This window comes from Argentina anserina, chromosome 7 (genome assembly GCF_933775445.1).
Source record: "Argentina anserina chromosome 7, drPotAnse1.1, whole genome shotgun sequence".
NCBI lineage: Eukaryota > Viridiplantae > Streptophyta > Magnoliopsida > Rosales > Rosaceae > Argentina > Argentina anserina.
The window spans coordinates 23,282,001-23,297,913 of NC_065878.1; the positions used below are offsets into that span (position 1 = coordinate 23,282,001).

The following is a 15,913-nucleotide window of genomic DNA, read 5'->3' on the forward strand; positions in this document are numbered from 1 at the left end:
ACCAGATATCACACTCATCTATACAAGTATACAATATGGTTCGGGACCATTGCTAGGGTTCAATCAAAAGTTTCACAAACTCGGAAGGCTTGGACCTGCCACTTTCTTCCAAGTTTTATACTTACATAACACAATAGTGGTTTGTGCCTTTAGGGACATGTGTATACATTATGCAATGATTTGTGACATGAATCAATTTTGACTATATATGAGTATGTTAATGTGGATTAGAAGCAAAACTATGTATCTAGCGACCTATCTCTTGTGATATTATGGATGTCTTGAGGGAATGATATGATTGATTGTGTTCAGCTACCAGAAACTAAGATATGCCAACAAAAACACACTCATTGTTATAATGAAGTATTTACATTTCCTTAAATCTAATTAAGATTTGGTAACAACAAATATAATGCTTTGAATCTTGACTTTTCTTTTCCTCTTGAAGAAGCAACTCCAAGCATATGAACATACTCAATTCAGTACTAAAATCCGAACATGAAGACAATGATATGGTCCTCATTGCACTTTCTTTTTATAAATTAGAGGGATTAGGCCGTTATTTCCTTACTATCGAAAGTGGCCATAGTACAATGGGGAACATTGAGCAATAAGAAATAAGACAATACAACTCATTCTCGCACGATTCATTATAAGCTAAAAAAAGAAATAAAACCATGATTACTATCCCTTTTCACGGCGTGTATCTTTTTTCACATATGGTTTGAATGATTAAAATGCGATCAAATCATATAGCCAAGATTAGACAGTATGTTTACACGGTCGTGCATACATTATGCTCATATTCTCTTCACAACTTTTAAGATTCAAGATATTCAAGTAAATTGTTTTTGAGTAGATAGGGGCATAGGGCTAGACGATCAAGACCTCTCTTGGGCCAATATATTTTAACAATGATCTCCCCCAATAGAACCCATTAATCTCAAGTTCTCAACCCGACCCACTATCCAAAAAGGTAAAAGCACCACCACTCGTGGGTCCCACACCTCGTTGTTCGGTTGTTCCGCACGATTTCCCTTCTCAGCTCCCAGTGATATTTTAAAACGGAAGTAAATTTGTCAACCACTTTTAATTTGATCAATTTGTGTCAATATTTTTAAACTCATGTTATGTGTTTTTTCTCAGTTCAAAGTTAGATAATAATTAAGCAATTGGACACATAACATAAGTTTAAAAAAGTGGACAAATGAAATGTGATCGACAAATTTTTTTCAACTCATGTTATGTGTTTTTTCTTAATTCAAAGTTAGATAATAATTAAGCAATTAGACACATAATATAAATTTAAAAGGGTGGTCTGAACAAGTAAAATGTGATCGGTAAATTTTTTTCACTACCATAAATGCCCTTGTTTGGCAAGTTTCCCGCCCATCTCCTCTAGCGCGTTAGCAAAGCCCGCCTCATTTTTCCACTATCGTGAGCGGCAGCGCGTACCGTGCACCTCACCAATCCAAAACTTCCGCCGCTGACGTGTCCACCCCGGCCCATTTTAGCGCAAAATGATCAGTCCATCACTAGGCGACAAAACTGACAGGTTTCATAGGCCTTTTGGTTGTCACCACTCTCTCTCTACTCTCCACAACCTCGTCTCTTTCACTTCCCCATTACAATCTCGCAGCCATCCTTTGAGATTCAAAAACCCTCTTGGCTTTTGATCTCTCAAAACCCTTAAAAGTCTCAAACTTTATAGACAGAAGCTGAGAGCCACATCCTCCCAAGGCAAGAAAGTTTCAACCTTTATGATATTTTGTTCACTGTTTTTTCAACTTTTTTGGTTCCGCCATTTCGGTTTTCATCGCATACTGAGATTGGTTTAGGGGGTTTCTGTTGGTTCCTGTTCATTTGAGGCCGGAAATGTTTGAATGTTTTGATTTTTATGATCAGGGTTTTGGTGTTGTTGTTGAAGAAAAAAAGATAAGATTTTGGTGGGTTTTTAGCTCTAACTCTGTTTTGGTTTCTTTTTGCAGAAGAAGTTTGTGCTGTGTTGAAGTGAGTTGAGGACTGATTTGGACGCAGAGCAAGTGAGTTACCCATTTCTAGGTTTTGAATTGTGTTTGGCTTTGAGTTGTGTTTATATGATAATATGGGGTGCTTGGTTTAGTTGGATAGACATTTTGTCCGAGTTTCATGATTGTTATATGTAATTCGTGGGTAGTCTGATTTTATTAGTTGAAGTAAAATTTTCTGATTTTGCGAGAAAAGGAGAAATTATGAGACTTTGCTGGCTATTGATCAACACATTAGCTTCTTTGTCCCTTGAAATTGTTCTTTGGAGTGGTCTTGTTACTTGTGTTTCTTATGTATCTTTGCGATTTTGTTTGGATGAACTGGTTCAGTGTAGCTAAGTGTTTGAGCATGATAACTCATTACATACAGTTAAACTATCTCGGGTTTGACATAAATGCAAGTCTCGTTACCTGCCCATTTTGGATTCTTTTTGTTTTTTTGCAAAAATTTACAACTTTCCCTTGTTTTTATCCAATAGATGTGTAAATATTTGTTTACATAGACAAAAGGCTTTCATGTGTGGTACTATATGGGTGCAATGGTTTGTCTTTGCTTCTGAGCTATTAAAATCTCTTTGCTATCACCCTTTGTAAGATTTAAAATCTACTGAAAATGGATGCAGCAACTCTATGCCAGATTAAAAAGAGGAGCATACGTGTTTGAGTCTTGGTGTTATGGATAAGGAATATAACTTCCAAATCCTTTTACCAAATGGCACAACCGTTCGTTTGAAATTTTACAACCCTGAGCCGAAAATGCCATTCAGAGATTTTATTCAAAGAGTGGAAAAGGAATATGTCCGCGCTTGGAAACAATCAGGTTCAGTGAAGCGGAAGCGGGAAGTTAACTGGAAAGGCGGCAGCTTTCTTCTTGTAGATGCTGATGATATGAAGATACAAAATGTAGTGAATTTCAAGAACTTCAAGCAACAAGAGTGTCACATCTTAAGGCTTCAAGTAAGATGAGATGGAATCTATGTTATAGATTTTATTTTCTCTGTTTGTCTGGAGGTTTTGGATAATAGAAGCATTGGTTTCTTTAGAGACATAAAATTTATAAACTCATAATAAAGTGCTCCTTAATTGTCTGTTTACTTATCTGGAGACTGTCCTGTTATCTATTGTATTTGTAACGGTTGTAGTGCAATTGTTGGATGAATACAAAAGAACATATGGTGATGTTTTCTTGTTTTGTTTGTGATTTAGGACGGTCTTGAGGATATCACTACTACTTTTGAGGTTAGTTACATCCTTAACACCTTTCTTTCACTATATACGTAAGCAATATAAGATTTTGAGATGTTTACGGGCCCATTGGAAAGGCAGTTTATTGAAAATTTGAAAGTGAGGATGCTACTGAGTCACTGTGCCCTAAATAATTTTCAGAACATGTGGGATTTGACGCCTGATACTGATTTAATTAAGGAACTACCACAAGAGTATACGTTTGAGACTGCTCTGGCAGATTTGATTGTAAGTTCTGTGACATATATGTGAAGAAATGGATTCTGTAATTCATTTTTGTTTGATTACAACTTGTGTGTCTACTTCCATTTTTAATTAATATGGCTACATTCTGTTGCACTTTTATTATCAGGACAATTCCCTGCAAGCTGTATGGTCAAGTGAAGTGAGTTATAAACATATAAGGTAAGGAAATTGTAGATTCTAGAGTTAAAGTGCTATTTTTCCCTTTTTTCCCCCTTTTTTTTTCTTTCTGTCAATGCATTCAAATCAGTATCTCAGCCATTGCTTCATTTCAACAACCTGAATGTCCACCGTACATGCCATCTGATCCTTTTGATTTCACCTCTCAAGGACATATATTAGGTCATACCTGAGTAGTTGTTGTATCGTTCATTCTTGTGTGCCATGGTTCTTTATTTATTTTGGTCTATCATCTCAATGTAACATTTAATATGCAGATACTATCCTGGCTCTGATTTCATTAGTCTAGGATTGGCACTAGGTCCTTGTTGAGCCACATTGGTTAATAGTGTTAAATTAATTTCCAATTACTAAATTAAAGTGGTCTGGCTTGTCTTGCAACATATTATGTACCTGAGTTTTTACTTTCTAGAATAATATGAGAACATATGTATGTTTCTTTCGAGTATATGTTTAAATATTTCATGCTACTCTTTTATCACGTTTATTTAATTTCTCTGACTGCATAAATTAATCTACCACACTTCTCTGATTCTTTTTTTATTTTCTATTTTCATTTTCCACCCCATTATTTGCAGTGTGGATATTGACGATGATATGATCTCCATATTTGACACTGGCCCAGGGATGGATGGAAGTAATGAAAACTCAATAGTGAAGTGGTATTCTATCATCCTTTCTTCATGAGCAAAAGAAAAAGTTCTGCATTTTCTCTTTGTTATCATATTTTGTGATTATTGGCTACATTTTATTTGTGCCTTTTATTCTACAATAGTGCAAGACAAAACTTTGTGTAGAATGGTGAAAAAGATTTTTCTAGAAATCTCTTGGCAAACTTCCATCTGACAATATATTTACAATAAAAAAAATTTAAGAAAAATAAGCTAAAATGATTCATACAATCTTTCTTTCGATACTCACCTCCAGTGTTCCAGCTGCTTCCTCTATATACTGTATGGGTTGTCAGAGTGGCTATGTAGTAGTGTCTTGCTTTTTCTACATTTAATAGGTATTCTTACATGAATCACCAGAATTTAGCATAGATGTTTATCACAAATATGAATCACCAGAATTTGGCATAGATTTTCTATGACGATACAGTAGTATCAATATATAAAACAGTAATGAATGTGAGGTTTGGGATTCATATCTATGCTGAGAATGAGGTTTGTCTTCTATTAGGGGAAAGATGGGTGCTTCACTTCACAGGTCTTATAAGGAACAGGCAATAGGGGTTAAACCTCCTTACCTAAAGGTAAATTACTACTGTCACATGATGATCATGGCTTCTTATGTAGAAGCTGCATGTCACTACCGCCTATTCTTCACTTCTTCAGTGGTATTTTAGTTTGTAAATTAATGGTATTTGCGTATATGCAGCCCTTTTTTGGAATGTTTGGATATGGTGGACCTATAGCGTCCATGCAGTTGGGGAGGTATGATTTCTCTTCCTCTTCAATGTGAGTATTTTGTGCAGTGTTTTAATTTGGACCCTTGAGAATTTGTCAATCATGTTACAGGTGTGCATTAGTTTCATCTAAGAAAAAGGATTCCAAGAAAGTGTATACCTTGAGTCTTGATAGAGATGCTTTACTCAGTTCTAATTGGAAGGTAAGAAACTGCTCCATCGTGTGTTCTTCTTTCAGAAACACTTGGGATTATTCCTCTATCTTTTGATAGAATCAATAATCTATGTATCTATTAATTTCTCAATCTAACAGTCACTAGCTATAACTTTTATTTTAGACTGGTGGTAGCATGAGGGATCCTGAAGAAGATGAGATGAGAAGAACACCACATGGAAGCTTCACTAAGGTTGCATCAACTATCATCTTGTTGTCCATTTTTCAGTTATTCTTACGAGCTTTTAAAAACTTTGTGAAATTTGCCACTACATTGTTCCATGACCTTTGTAAGGAGTTTATTTGTCCAATTGTGCTTCAAAATAATTTTGAATTTCGTATTATAATGTGGATCTTGATCTACTTGACAGGTTGAAATCTCTGAACCTAAATCAAAAGTAGATGTACATCAACTCCGGTGCAAGCTGAAGGATATATATTTCCCATATATTCAGGTTTAAAGTTCTGTATATCCTATGTTTATTTTATTGTATAGTGAATTGACATGTGGCCTTTTCCTGCCTTGTTTTATTTCCTATGTTTTTGTTCAAAGGCTTCCTTATTTTTGTGTATGAATGGCATTGAAGTTGTTCACCAAAGAAACAAAAAACCTATTGGTTTCAATATTTTACTAGAACTTCTGATCAAATGTTTATGAGTTCTGCTGGATATTTGTTGTTTATTTGTTATTATTTGCTGAGTTCTACTAGAGTATCTCATGCTAAATGTCATGCATCACTTGATTTATCTGCAGTATGATGAAGATGCAAAATCAGGGAAAACTCAGATGCCAGTCAAGTTTGAGGTATATAATGTACTTTTTCCAATTGATGCATACTTCTGCTAGTGTCTTTGATTTTGATTTATACTGCAAGCAGCACCCCCTCCCCCATGCAAATCTAATTGGAGTTTTTGTGCAAAGGATTATTCTGCTTCCACATTCCCCATGTCTTGATTAATGATTCATGCTCAAAAGTGTTTATTAACATTATTCTCTCTGGTCATTTTTATATCAGTGGCTTTATATGCAAATGATGTAAATGATTGTATATGAAGATATAATTAAGTTCATTTCAGTAACGTCTTTATAATTTAACAAGAAGCTTTCCTTTTGATATCTCAGGTCAATGGTGTTAATTTGACTGAGATTGCCGGTGGTGAGATAGCAACGACCAACGTGCATTCCTGCAATGGTCCTGAATTTGTTTTACAGCTTCAGTTCTCTTGTAAGCAAGATAATATGAGAAAACACAGATCTCCTAGTGAGTGCCCACTTTTCTTCTACAATACTTTATATATCTATATAATAAAAAGTTTATGCAATTATGTAAATTGTACTTAATTTTTATTATCTGTTACATTGCTTAACTTAAACTGTTGATAAAATGCATTCTATTTGAATGTAGATTTAAAGACTTATCGCAAAGCTAATGCTCGCCTGAAGTGCGTCTATTTTCCAATTGAAAAGGTATGGAGATGGAATTTATCTATGCTGCAACAAAAATAAGATGGCCTCTGTTGTATCATACTAAAGCCCATCTTCTGGATACATATGTGTGTGAAACCAATCAATACCTGATCTATTCTCAAGCTACTTTGGTAATAGGATAAAAATTATTAATCGTATGATCAGAATTAGCGACCTATAAACATGTTGTTTTTGAACTGACACACTCCTTTATATCTTCATTCTTAGGTTTCACACCCTAAGCCCTACGTCGTTGCATATGCATCTTTATTGCTAACTATACTGAAAAACCAGATATTTACTACAACCAAAACTTATGAACGCGTGCATGGGTGTCACAGGGAAAGGAGAACATTGACAAAATTGTGGAGAAATTAGGGACCAGAGAAAACTTTGAGACCTTTAGTCGTGTCTCTATTCGGAGGCTTGGCCGCCTGCTTCCCGATGCTCGTTGGGTAAAATCAGATTTCAGCGAGTTATATTCTTGTTGAGTATTCTATTGAGATACAGTAGAACTTTGTAAATATAATAATCAGAAAAATAATGGCAACTTTCAGTGATAGATGAAGTATCATGTGCTTTTATTATCTTTGTTATTCGTGCATGCTGCCAATAGTAGATTTAGGGTTCTCACTTAGAAGCCATTCCTTGTACATTTAGATTAAATCAGTGTGACATTCATGAACTAGTTATTCTGATGGAAATAGTAACTTCAAAGTATTTAGATGAAAAATGTTGACAAATTCACATCCATAGCAGACTACTCTTCAGACTGTTGAATTCTTTTGAGCACATACTTTGCAGTAATGGACTAATGGTCCATAATTCAGGGAACTGCTGATTGTTTTATAATTTATCTTTTTGGTATACCACAGGGCTTGCTTCCTTTCATGGATATGAAGCAAAAAAGAGGAACCTTGGCACAATTGCTGAAAAGATGTTGCATGAGAGTTAAATGCTTCATAGGTAGGGCATTCATGTTTTATGTTTATAAGAGCTTGCCAATGTTTTCTTCTCAAGTATATGTTTAGCATTTTCCATTATCTCTACATGCATAAATGGACAATATTATGGTTGCAGAGACTGATGCTGGCTTCAATCCAACAAGATCGAAGGTACGAAATGCTATCAATTTGAGACGTGTAAAATGCAATTTTGGGCCTGTATCCTTGTCATAAAATTTTGTGAAATATCCGCCTTTACCAAGTTGAGTCTTTTTGATATCTAGTCTTCTCCCAGTCTCTTTGCTACTCTTCCTTAGTCCTGGTAACTAAGCAGCTATGAGATAGCTTCTCTATTAGCTGATTCCGTTGATAAGAATTTTATTACTGATAAGCGATTGATTATGAGGCTAAGTAATCATCTCTTTCTCGCTGGCTGGGTGATTCAATCATTTCCTTCCACCAGTAATTATGTGCTTTTTTGTGCTTTCTGCCATCTGTGTGGTGATTTGTGATCACTATGGGTGATAGGTTGACCTCCCGTTAATATAAGCTTCCACAGAAGACATCCTAATATATCTAAGCTCCGGGAGTGTAGAGATGAACACTATGTTTATCTGTCTCGGTTGTATTTTTCAGTATATATATTGAAATTCTGATCTACTATTTTGTTACCACAGACTGATTTAGCTCAACATTGTCCTTTCACAACTGCATTGAGAAATTTTGGCGATAAGCCTCTTGAGAATGAGAATGGTAATAATCATTATTTGTTTCTGTTTTTATTTCTTCAATTAATTTGGAACATCATCATCTCTCTGTGTTTATAGTGGTCTCCTGTCTGAATTCATTTTTATTTCTCTAGACATCAAAGTTCAAATATATAAAGATGGAAACCTTCTAAATCCTTTGCAATTAAAGAAGGAATATGAGGACTGGTTAATTCAGATGCATAGATACGATGACGATGAAGCTGACTGTGGTGAAGACCAACCTGTCTTTGTTGTAAGTCCTGCAAACAAAAAGGCACTTCGTATATCATCTGAAGGTAGGTCTAGAAGTAAAAGAAATTTATATCCTTTTGTTATAGACCTTAAAATCTAATATTCTCCCACTGTTGTTAATACTTTTTTGTCTTTTTGAATTGTAGTCGCAAGGGTGCATAAATCCATAATGAGGAATGGAAGGACCTGGAGTTGTGGTCAAAGAATTAAAATACTCAAGGGAGCATGTGCTGGGGTTCATAACAACAATGTCTACGCCACGATTGAGTATTTTTTGCTTGAAGGTCTCCAAGATGAGTCTGGTGGTAAGTAATATTCATCCTAACATTGGAAGGCATGAAAGTTGAGTCTTATTTTATTCTTACGTGATTTTTGTACAAAAATGCGAATCAGACATTCCATAATTGTTTTGACATGGATTTCTTAAAAGTGGATTTATATCAATTTCAAGTGTTGACGATTTTCTTGCCATTTATGTATTGTTTTTCCTAAACAGGTGAGGCTCGCATTTTATGCAGGTGCGGTGTCTTTGCATATCCTACTTAATTTCTCTTTTCTTTTTTAACTTTGGGTTGACTGGTGTGCATCTATTGTACAATTATTTTGAAAGGCCTTCAAGTCTTCCAGATGAAAAGGGTTGCCTCCTTTCAGTCAATAATGGGGAGACTAATTTGGATATGGGTGGATCCTTGTCTATACCACTAAGTGTGATTGACGCCGGAAAGGTTTGCTTTTTCACATCTTCATCTATTTCACTTATGGAAATGAAAATTTTGTAATTTGGAGGGAGTTTTCTGTTGAGCTAATACCGAGCCATCGACCGCAGTGCATAGCTGTTGATAAAACAGAGTGGGATATCCATATTGAGAAACGACGCCAGAAATCTCCTTCTACAATTGAACTTCTTGGTGCTGAACAATGCCAAGAGTTGGAGGTTAATGGGGTTAGTATAGTTGTGTGTATTTTCTTTGTTTATACTTTAGTTAATGTGAATCCTTAAAGGCCAAAGGCAATGTACATAAGTAGTAATTAAGTGAAATGACTGGGTTGAATATAAACTTCAAATATAGTGTAAGATAGGGCTGAGTGAAAGCTGAAAGTTTGATCAATTTAGTTGACCAAATTCTATATCAATTCCTGAGATCAGAATGAGGATATACTTGTTTATAAATGCTGATATAGAAACACTCGAATTTTCATTTACTTTTGTTATCACATCCTTGATTAATATGCAAGTAATTTTATTATTTACTTTCAGGCATTAGTGGATGCTCGAGCTGGAAAAAGTCCTCCAGAAGAAGTAGTGGCTATTGTTCGACCTGGAAATTATGTCAGTTCCAGTTCTTCAAAAAGCCTGGATCAGAAGTACATAGTCAAGAGTAATTTAGAAATGACTATGAAAGTCAACTTTAAAGGCGATGCCGATGAACGTCCGAATGTTAGTCATATATACTCAGAGCGGGTAGGACCTAAGTCACTTAAGGGAATTCAAGGGTTATATGTTTTTTCCGTCAAACACAAGCTGAATGGTTTCTATCGAAGTGCTGGTGTCTATACGTTCTCATTTCATCTTGTGAGTAATATTTAAGAATTTCAATTTCTATATGTTCTTCATATAGTTGTAATTTATTTCTGATCACTTAATCTTTTTATTATTTACAAGAATGAGTCAGACTGTAAGAGTTCTGAGAGAAGTGTACAAATCAAGCCATCTTCCAAGGTTGGAAAGTGGGTCCTTCTAAACGATGATCAGCTTACACTGCATAGAGTGAGGTAAGGTTCTTTCCCCATGGTATTTGGGTAGACTTTAAATAACTTATAACAGTTATATATCCTAGTTGGTATTTTCTGTATTGACCTTTGAGCATGCATTATTATATTGTAGTACTATGATATTTCCTTTAGTAGTTTGTCTCTCTGTCTTTGACAGAGTTTTACTTGTGATTTGTTGCTTCAATTATGTTGTCAGAGTTGGTTCAGTATTTCCACCTCTCTCGATAGCATGTCTTGATGAATTTGGCAATCGAATTCGGTTTGCTACTGTGAAAGTCGCTGTGAAAGTTCAGACAAATGAGGGATTGCTGCTTTTCCATGTAGAAAAATTCACACCAGAATTTTCAGAACATACTTTGACTGTGAAGGTATCTTGTGATGTAGATTGGCATTCATTTATAAAATTGTATGTATGTGTCTTAATTCACTCACCTTTTTCTTTCATTCTTTCCAATTTACAGGATATGCTGATGGAGAGCAGTGAATTAGACAAACTTCGACCTACATATGGAGCGACTTTAGTTGTATGTAGAAGTGATGATAAATTTTCAGTTTCGGTTCCATGTGAAGGTATTTACTGTAGACATAATTATATGTGCAGAAAAAATGAGCATCACAATTTATTTTTCTCTCATTGGTGGTGCCTATTTTTTGGGGGGCGGCTACTGTATGCTTTGGGCCTTTGTAATTTTTGTTTTTCATAAAATAATTTCAGTTAATCCTGGACCTCTATGGAATGTCATGGCCAGTCCTATTTTTGAAAATCAAGTGCTTCCAGGTTACACTATTCAGGAGTTTATCCTAGAGGTAGAGAAATTGTTGTGGTTTTCATAGCTTAATCAAGGCCAATTATTTGAGAATTCATGCTAAATAATATTTTTTAAAGAAAAAACAGTAATACCTTCTTTTATCACGATTGGTTGTGGTCGCTAACATATAATCATGTACTTATCTACCAGATGTTTGATCAATATGGCAATCATGTAATAGAAGGCACTCAAGTTCAATTGAATGTGGAGGGGTTATCTATTCAAGATCGACTAGGTACAGCACGCACGGTAAGATTCTTTCTTCACTGCTGGTTGTTTTTTTCTTTTACCTTGGTACTCTATGTTCTGTATTGATTTCACTCCCCACAATCAATGATAGTGATGCCACCTAATTGCTTGGCTTTTGTTTTGGCACTTCTAGTGTCATGCTTTCTTTTTGTTATAAAGTTGGAACTAAGGAAAACCTTTTAATTCTTTCATACCTCTTTCAATGTAGGTTGACCGTCATGGATGCATTGACCTTGGTGGCCTGTTGAAAGTAACTGCAGGTTATGAGAAAAGTGGTATGTACTTTTACTAGACAACATACGGAAAAACAATGTCAGCAGTAGAAATATTGTTTTATGGGATTGTGATTGGATTGGATTGCATATACGTGTAACAATGTCTTCCCTCTCTTCCCTTGGTTGCAGTTTCAATCTCTATTTATTCGGGCAATAATGTTTTACTTAATCTTCAGTCTCAAACTGAGAAAAGGATGTTGAGAATTGCAACAAAGGTTGGTGGTGCCTTTATCTATCTGCTTCAGGTTTTTTAAAGTTTGCAAGGTCTATGTATTTTTCTCTTTTTAAAGTATTGGACATGATGTTAGGTTCCTGATGCGTGTGTGGCCGGTACTCAATTGGAAAACTTGGTTTTCGAAGTTGTCAATTCTGATGGTGTTGTCGATGCTACTATTCATCATGAAGAGAAAAGTGGCCAGTTACATATGCTTACAATAAAGGATGACTCATCATTTATGGAGGAATCCCTTCGTTTCACATTCAATCATGGTCGGTGCACTGTACCAACTATTTTTGTTCCTGAAGTCGAAGAGAGCTTTAACTTTGTAGCTGCTCATTCATGTTATCCAGAACTGCATCTGAATATAAAGGTTGGGCCAGCTGTACATAGGCTTATCATTGTTTATCACAATTGAAATTTACAGTGGTAAATACGTATCTTTGAATTCAGGTTCCTGTAGTGCAAGCTCTAAAGGAGAAATATGATCATCTGCTCACTGAAGAAGAGAAGCACGATGGGTCTCCAACTCCGTGGGAGGTTTCTCCGCTCCAAGAATTTCTGCAGCCAGTTGGAAACTTGATGGTATATTTTATTGTGAATAGCCAGAACATACAGAAAAATGTTCTTTTTAAGTTAAATGAGGTAACTGCAGTTAATTCTTTTCACTGATCACCTTAAAAAATGATTTTTATTTGTAATCAGGTTCCAAAAGTGGATCAACAAGAGTTTCAATCCCCGTGTAACCGGCCGTGTTCATATGGAAACACATCGCTTCTTCCAGATTCTTCTGGCCTTCAGCAATTAGTAAACCTCAAGGTATCAATTGTCAATATTGAAAGACTTTGCGAACAAAAGCAGTTATACATTGCTTATAGATAAAGTGAAGTTTCATGTCATGCATGGATGGACCAGCGCAGTTCATGCAGAATATGAACAGATCCCTGTCTATTTTAAAGTTTGGTTCAGCATAAATTTGACCTTACAAGCCCTTTTTGATGTACCTGGTTTTCTGTTATGATACTCCAACTTGTGACTATCCTTATTGCATTAATCAAGCATCCAAACAAGTTGTAAAATCATAACTTGGACCAATCTATATCCTTGACGCTGCTGCATCTCCCTGCAGGAACAACTGGTATATAGTAAGAATACTATGGACAAACATGGAACACGCATTGGAGATATGGAAAAAAAATTGGAGACTCTAAAGGAAATGAAAGAAAAAGCTACGCAAGAGCTCTATAAATTGCAAGGTTTAGTTGTTAGATTTTACTCATGTTTACTTTTCTGGTTTAGGCATAGGAGTAATGATACTTGTCATGGTTGACGGAGATTTGTCTCCACAAAATACAAGCAAACATTTATTATACCTTTGCATCCTCTTTGCTTTTGTCAACTTTTTGGAATCTATTCTTTTGGGTTTTGATTGTTTAAATATTACTTCCAATGTAACTGAGTTCTAATATTACCTCAGTTAAGATTTTATATATTTGTTTAGATCGTTGCTTTACAATTAATCAACTCAGCAAGTATTTTACTAAAATGCTTATGTCCTTTGGTACTTCCTACCCAGGGTGTATTGGATCATACAAAAAGCATTTGATAAACCACATAGAAAGCATGCCACACACTGCAGCTGCTATCATCTGTGCTCTGTCTAGAGAAGTTTCATTTGAAGAGTCGAGCAATCATTTCATGGGAGATGTGATTGGATTGGTTGCTCTACTTGGTACTGTTTGCACTAGTAATCTTAGCAGGTTGGTGACCCATTTGATTGTTTTTTCACTTTCCATCCATCAAATTAAACGATGATGTATGTCTCTCATTTTGCCTGTATGCAGGATATTGGCTGAATACTTAGGTAAAGATCAGATGCTTGCCATTGTCTGTAAATCCTTTGAAGCTGCTGGTGCTCTTGAGAAGTTTGTACAGAGTGACCACAAGGAAGTTGATTCTATGTATCCATTCTGTAATCCGGCTCTACTTCAGAAGAACCCTACACATGGTCGATCTTTTGTTATATGTCTGGAAGACATAAGGTAACACAATACGCTTTGTAATTGCAATTTATCTATGGGGCAAAGGGAATGTTGTATCATAAAAAGGGAATTTGGATTTGTGTTGTGCAGGCCTTACACTGGTGAACTTGACCTTAGTGACCCTCAAAGGAAACTAGCATTGCCAGATCCAGTCTTGCCAAGTGGAATGGTTCCGGATGGTTTCTTAGGATATGCAGTCAATATGGTTGACCTGGATTGCCATCATTTACAGATGCTGACATCTGCAGGCCATGGTCTCAGGGAAACTGTATTATACTGTCTTTTCGGTCAGCTGCAAGTGTACAAAACCAGGGAAGATATGGTGGCTGCTCGTGCTTCTATTAAACATGGTGCAGTTTCTCTGGATGGAGGAATTATGAAACAGAATGGATTAACTTCTTTTGGAGTCGGGTATCTCTCTCTCATTTTCTTTCTCTTTCTTCTGGATTTTGTTGGTAGTGTCTTTAGGCTTTAGCAGCTGTCGTTTTTTTTTTCAGTTTACATTAAACTTTTCATGACAAATACTCACTTAATTTTGATGCCAGCAAAACCATGAGCAAGTTTTTAAGTTGTCCATCATGATAAAATTGTATTATAACATTTCAAGAATGTTTTTGTGACCTAGTTTGCTGATTTCTCCTTTAGGGACATTGAAATATGTTTTCCAGTAGCAGAAAGTCGGGAGCTTTCCACATCAATAAATGCTGTTGAAGTGGAGATGCAGATTGAGGAGAAGAAGTCAACTTTGACAGATATCAATAGGTGTATCCAAACAGTGCACAAATTCCATCGGAAAGCAAAAAAGAAATTTGAGAAGGCAAAGAAGTTGGGACATAAGCTTTTGGAGGACATCCGGTCAAGCCAAGAGCAGTCTCCCAGTCCAAAGAAAGAAGGGAGACAGCTCGTAAACACTAGCAGCTCTCAAAGTTCATAAGCATTATACTGGTGGATGTTCAGCTAGGCATAGATTTCTGAGTCCTCCCTTCACTTGGTTTCAGTAACTAGCAAGTTTCGACTAGTATCAGTATATAACTGGTAATTTTAGGTGGGTTACAGAAATATTACTTGGTATACTAACGCTTAGCCTTGATGGACAGTGATGTAACTTCTATCAGAATGCACCCTTTTGTTTAAGAAATGAAGTGATATAGCTTAGGCTTCTCCTCATGCTTTATTCTGTGAAATGTTGAGAATGCAATGCAGACCTTAATAGTTCTGTTATCTGGTCTATCTGGTACCCCAGTTTCATTCATTATGTCTAGCACTAACGAAGGTGATCAAAATTGTAGCCTAGTCTGAATTTTTAACCCAATTCTCTTATTGACTGCATGAAAATCAGGAGACTAGATAAATAACAGACAATTATTCAGCCACGTTTCATGATTTTTTTTTCTCATAAACGGATTTGAAAACTAATTAAATAACAACCAATTTGTTTGTAATGTCTACGAGTGGTATAGTGATTGTACTTTGAACCACAAGCTGTCACGTATAGTTTGAGCGTTCAATCTATGCGAGTCTCGTAACTTTTTTGGAGTAAAATATAAATATAAATGTTATAAAGCCATGAGTGTGAAAATATAAAAATATTTTCAAGATGAAGTAATGTGACGGCTTATGAACACGAGAAATTTTTCAGAATTACCGTAGCACCACGTAATAATGTCCAGTAATCTACTATTCCAATTATAATTTGATAGGTAATATTTAATTAAAAAATTATATTTAAACTATTTTCTCAAAAACTATTTTCAGTTTATTTCTAAAATCCTAAACCTTAAAACCCTACACTCTAAATTCTAAACCCTAAATTCTAAA

The 15,913-nt window shown here is 35.6% G+C and overlaps 1 protein-coding gene across 1 annotated transcript; it reads left to right on the plus strand.

Annotated features, from left to right (window-relative positions):
* The first annotated feature begins 1,573 nt into the window (after positions 1-1,573).
* LOC126804053 (structural maintenance of chromosomes flexible hinge domain-containing protein GMI1) lies at positions 1,574-15,307 on the plus strand. The gene is made up of 38 exons (XM_050531813.1): positions 1,574-2,984; positions 3,234-3,266; positions 3,414-3,500; positions 3,625-3,677; positions 4,274-4,357; positions 4,878-4,950; positions 5,076-5,131; positions 5,216-5,306; positions 5,442-5,510; positions 5,689-5,772; positions 6,072-6,122; positions 6,441-6,579; positions 6,724-6,785; positions 7,127-7,240; positions 7,661-7,751; positions 7,866-7,900; positions 8,407-8,482; positions 8,592-8,774; positions 8,877-9,035; positions 9,227-9,248; positions 9,341-9,455; positions 9,557-9,673; positions 9,989-10,303; positions 10,394-10,503; positions 10,700-10,871; positions 10,965-11,073; positions 11,219-11,310; positions 11,463-11,561; positions 11,770-11,836; positions 11,966-12,051; positions 12,145-12,426; positions 12,507-12,638; positions 12,759-12,872; positions 13,183-13,309; positions 13,630-13,813; positions 13,898-14,095; positions 14,186-14,506; positions 14,741-15,307. The coding sequence occupies exons 1-38, from the start codon at positions 2,703-2,705 to the stop codon at positions 15,027-15,029; spliced, it is 4,773 nt and encodes a 1,590-aa protein (XP_050387770.1). The 5' UTR covers positions 1,574-2,702; the 3' UTR covers positions 15,030-15,307.
* Positions 15,308-15,913: the final 606 nt, after the last annotated feature.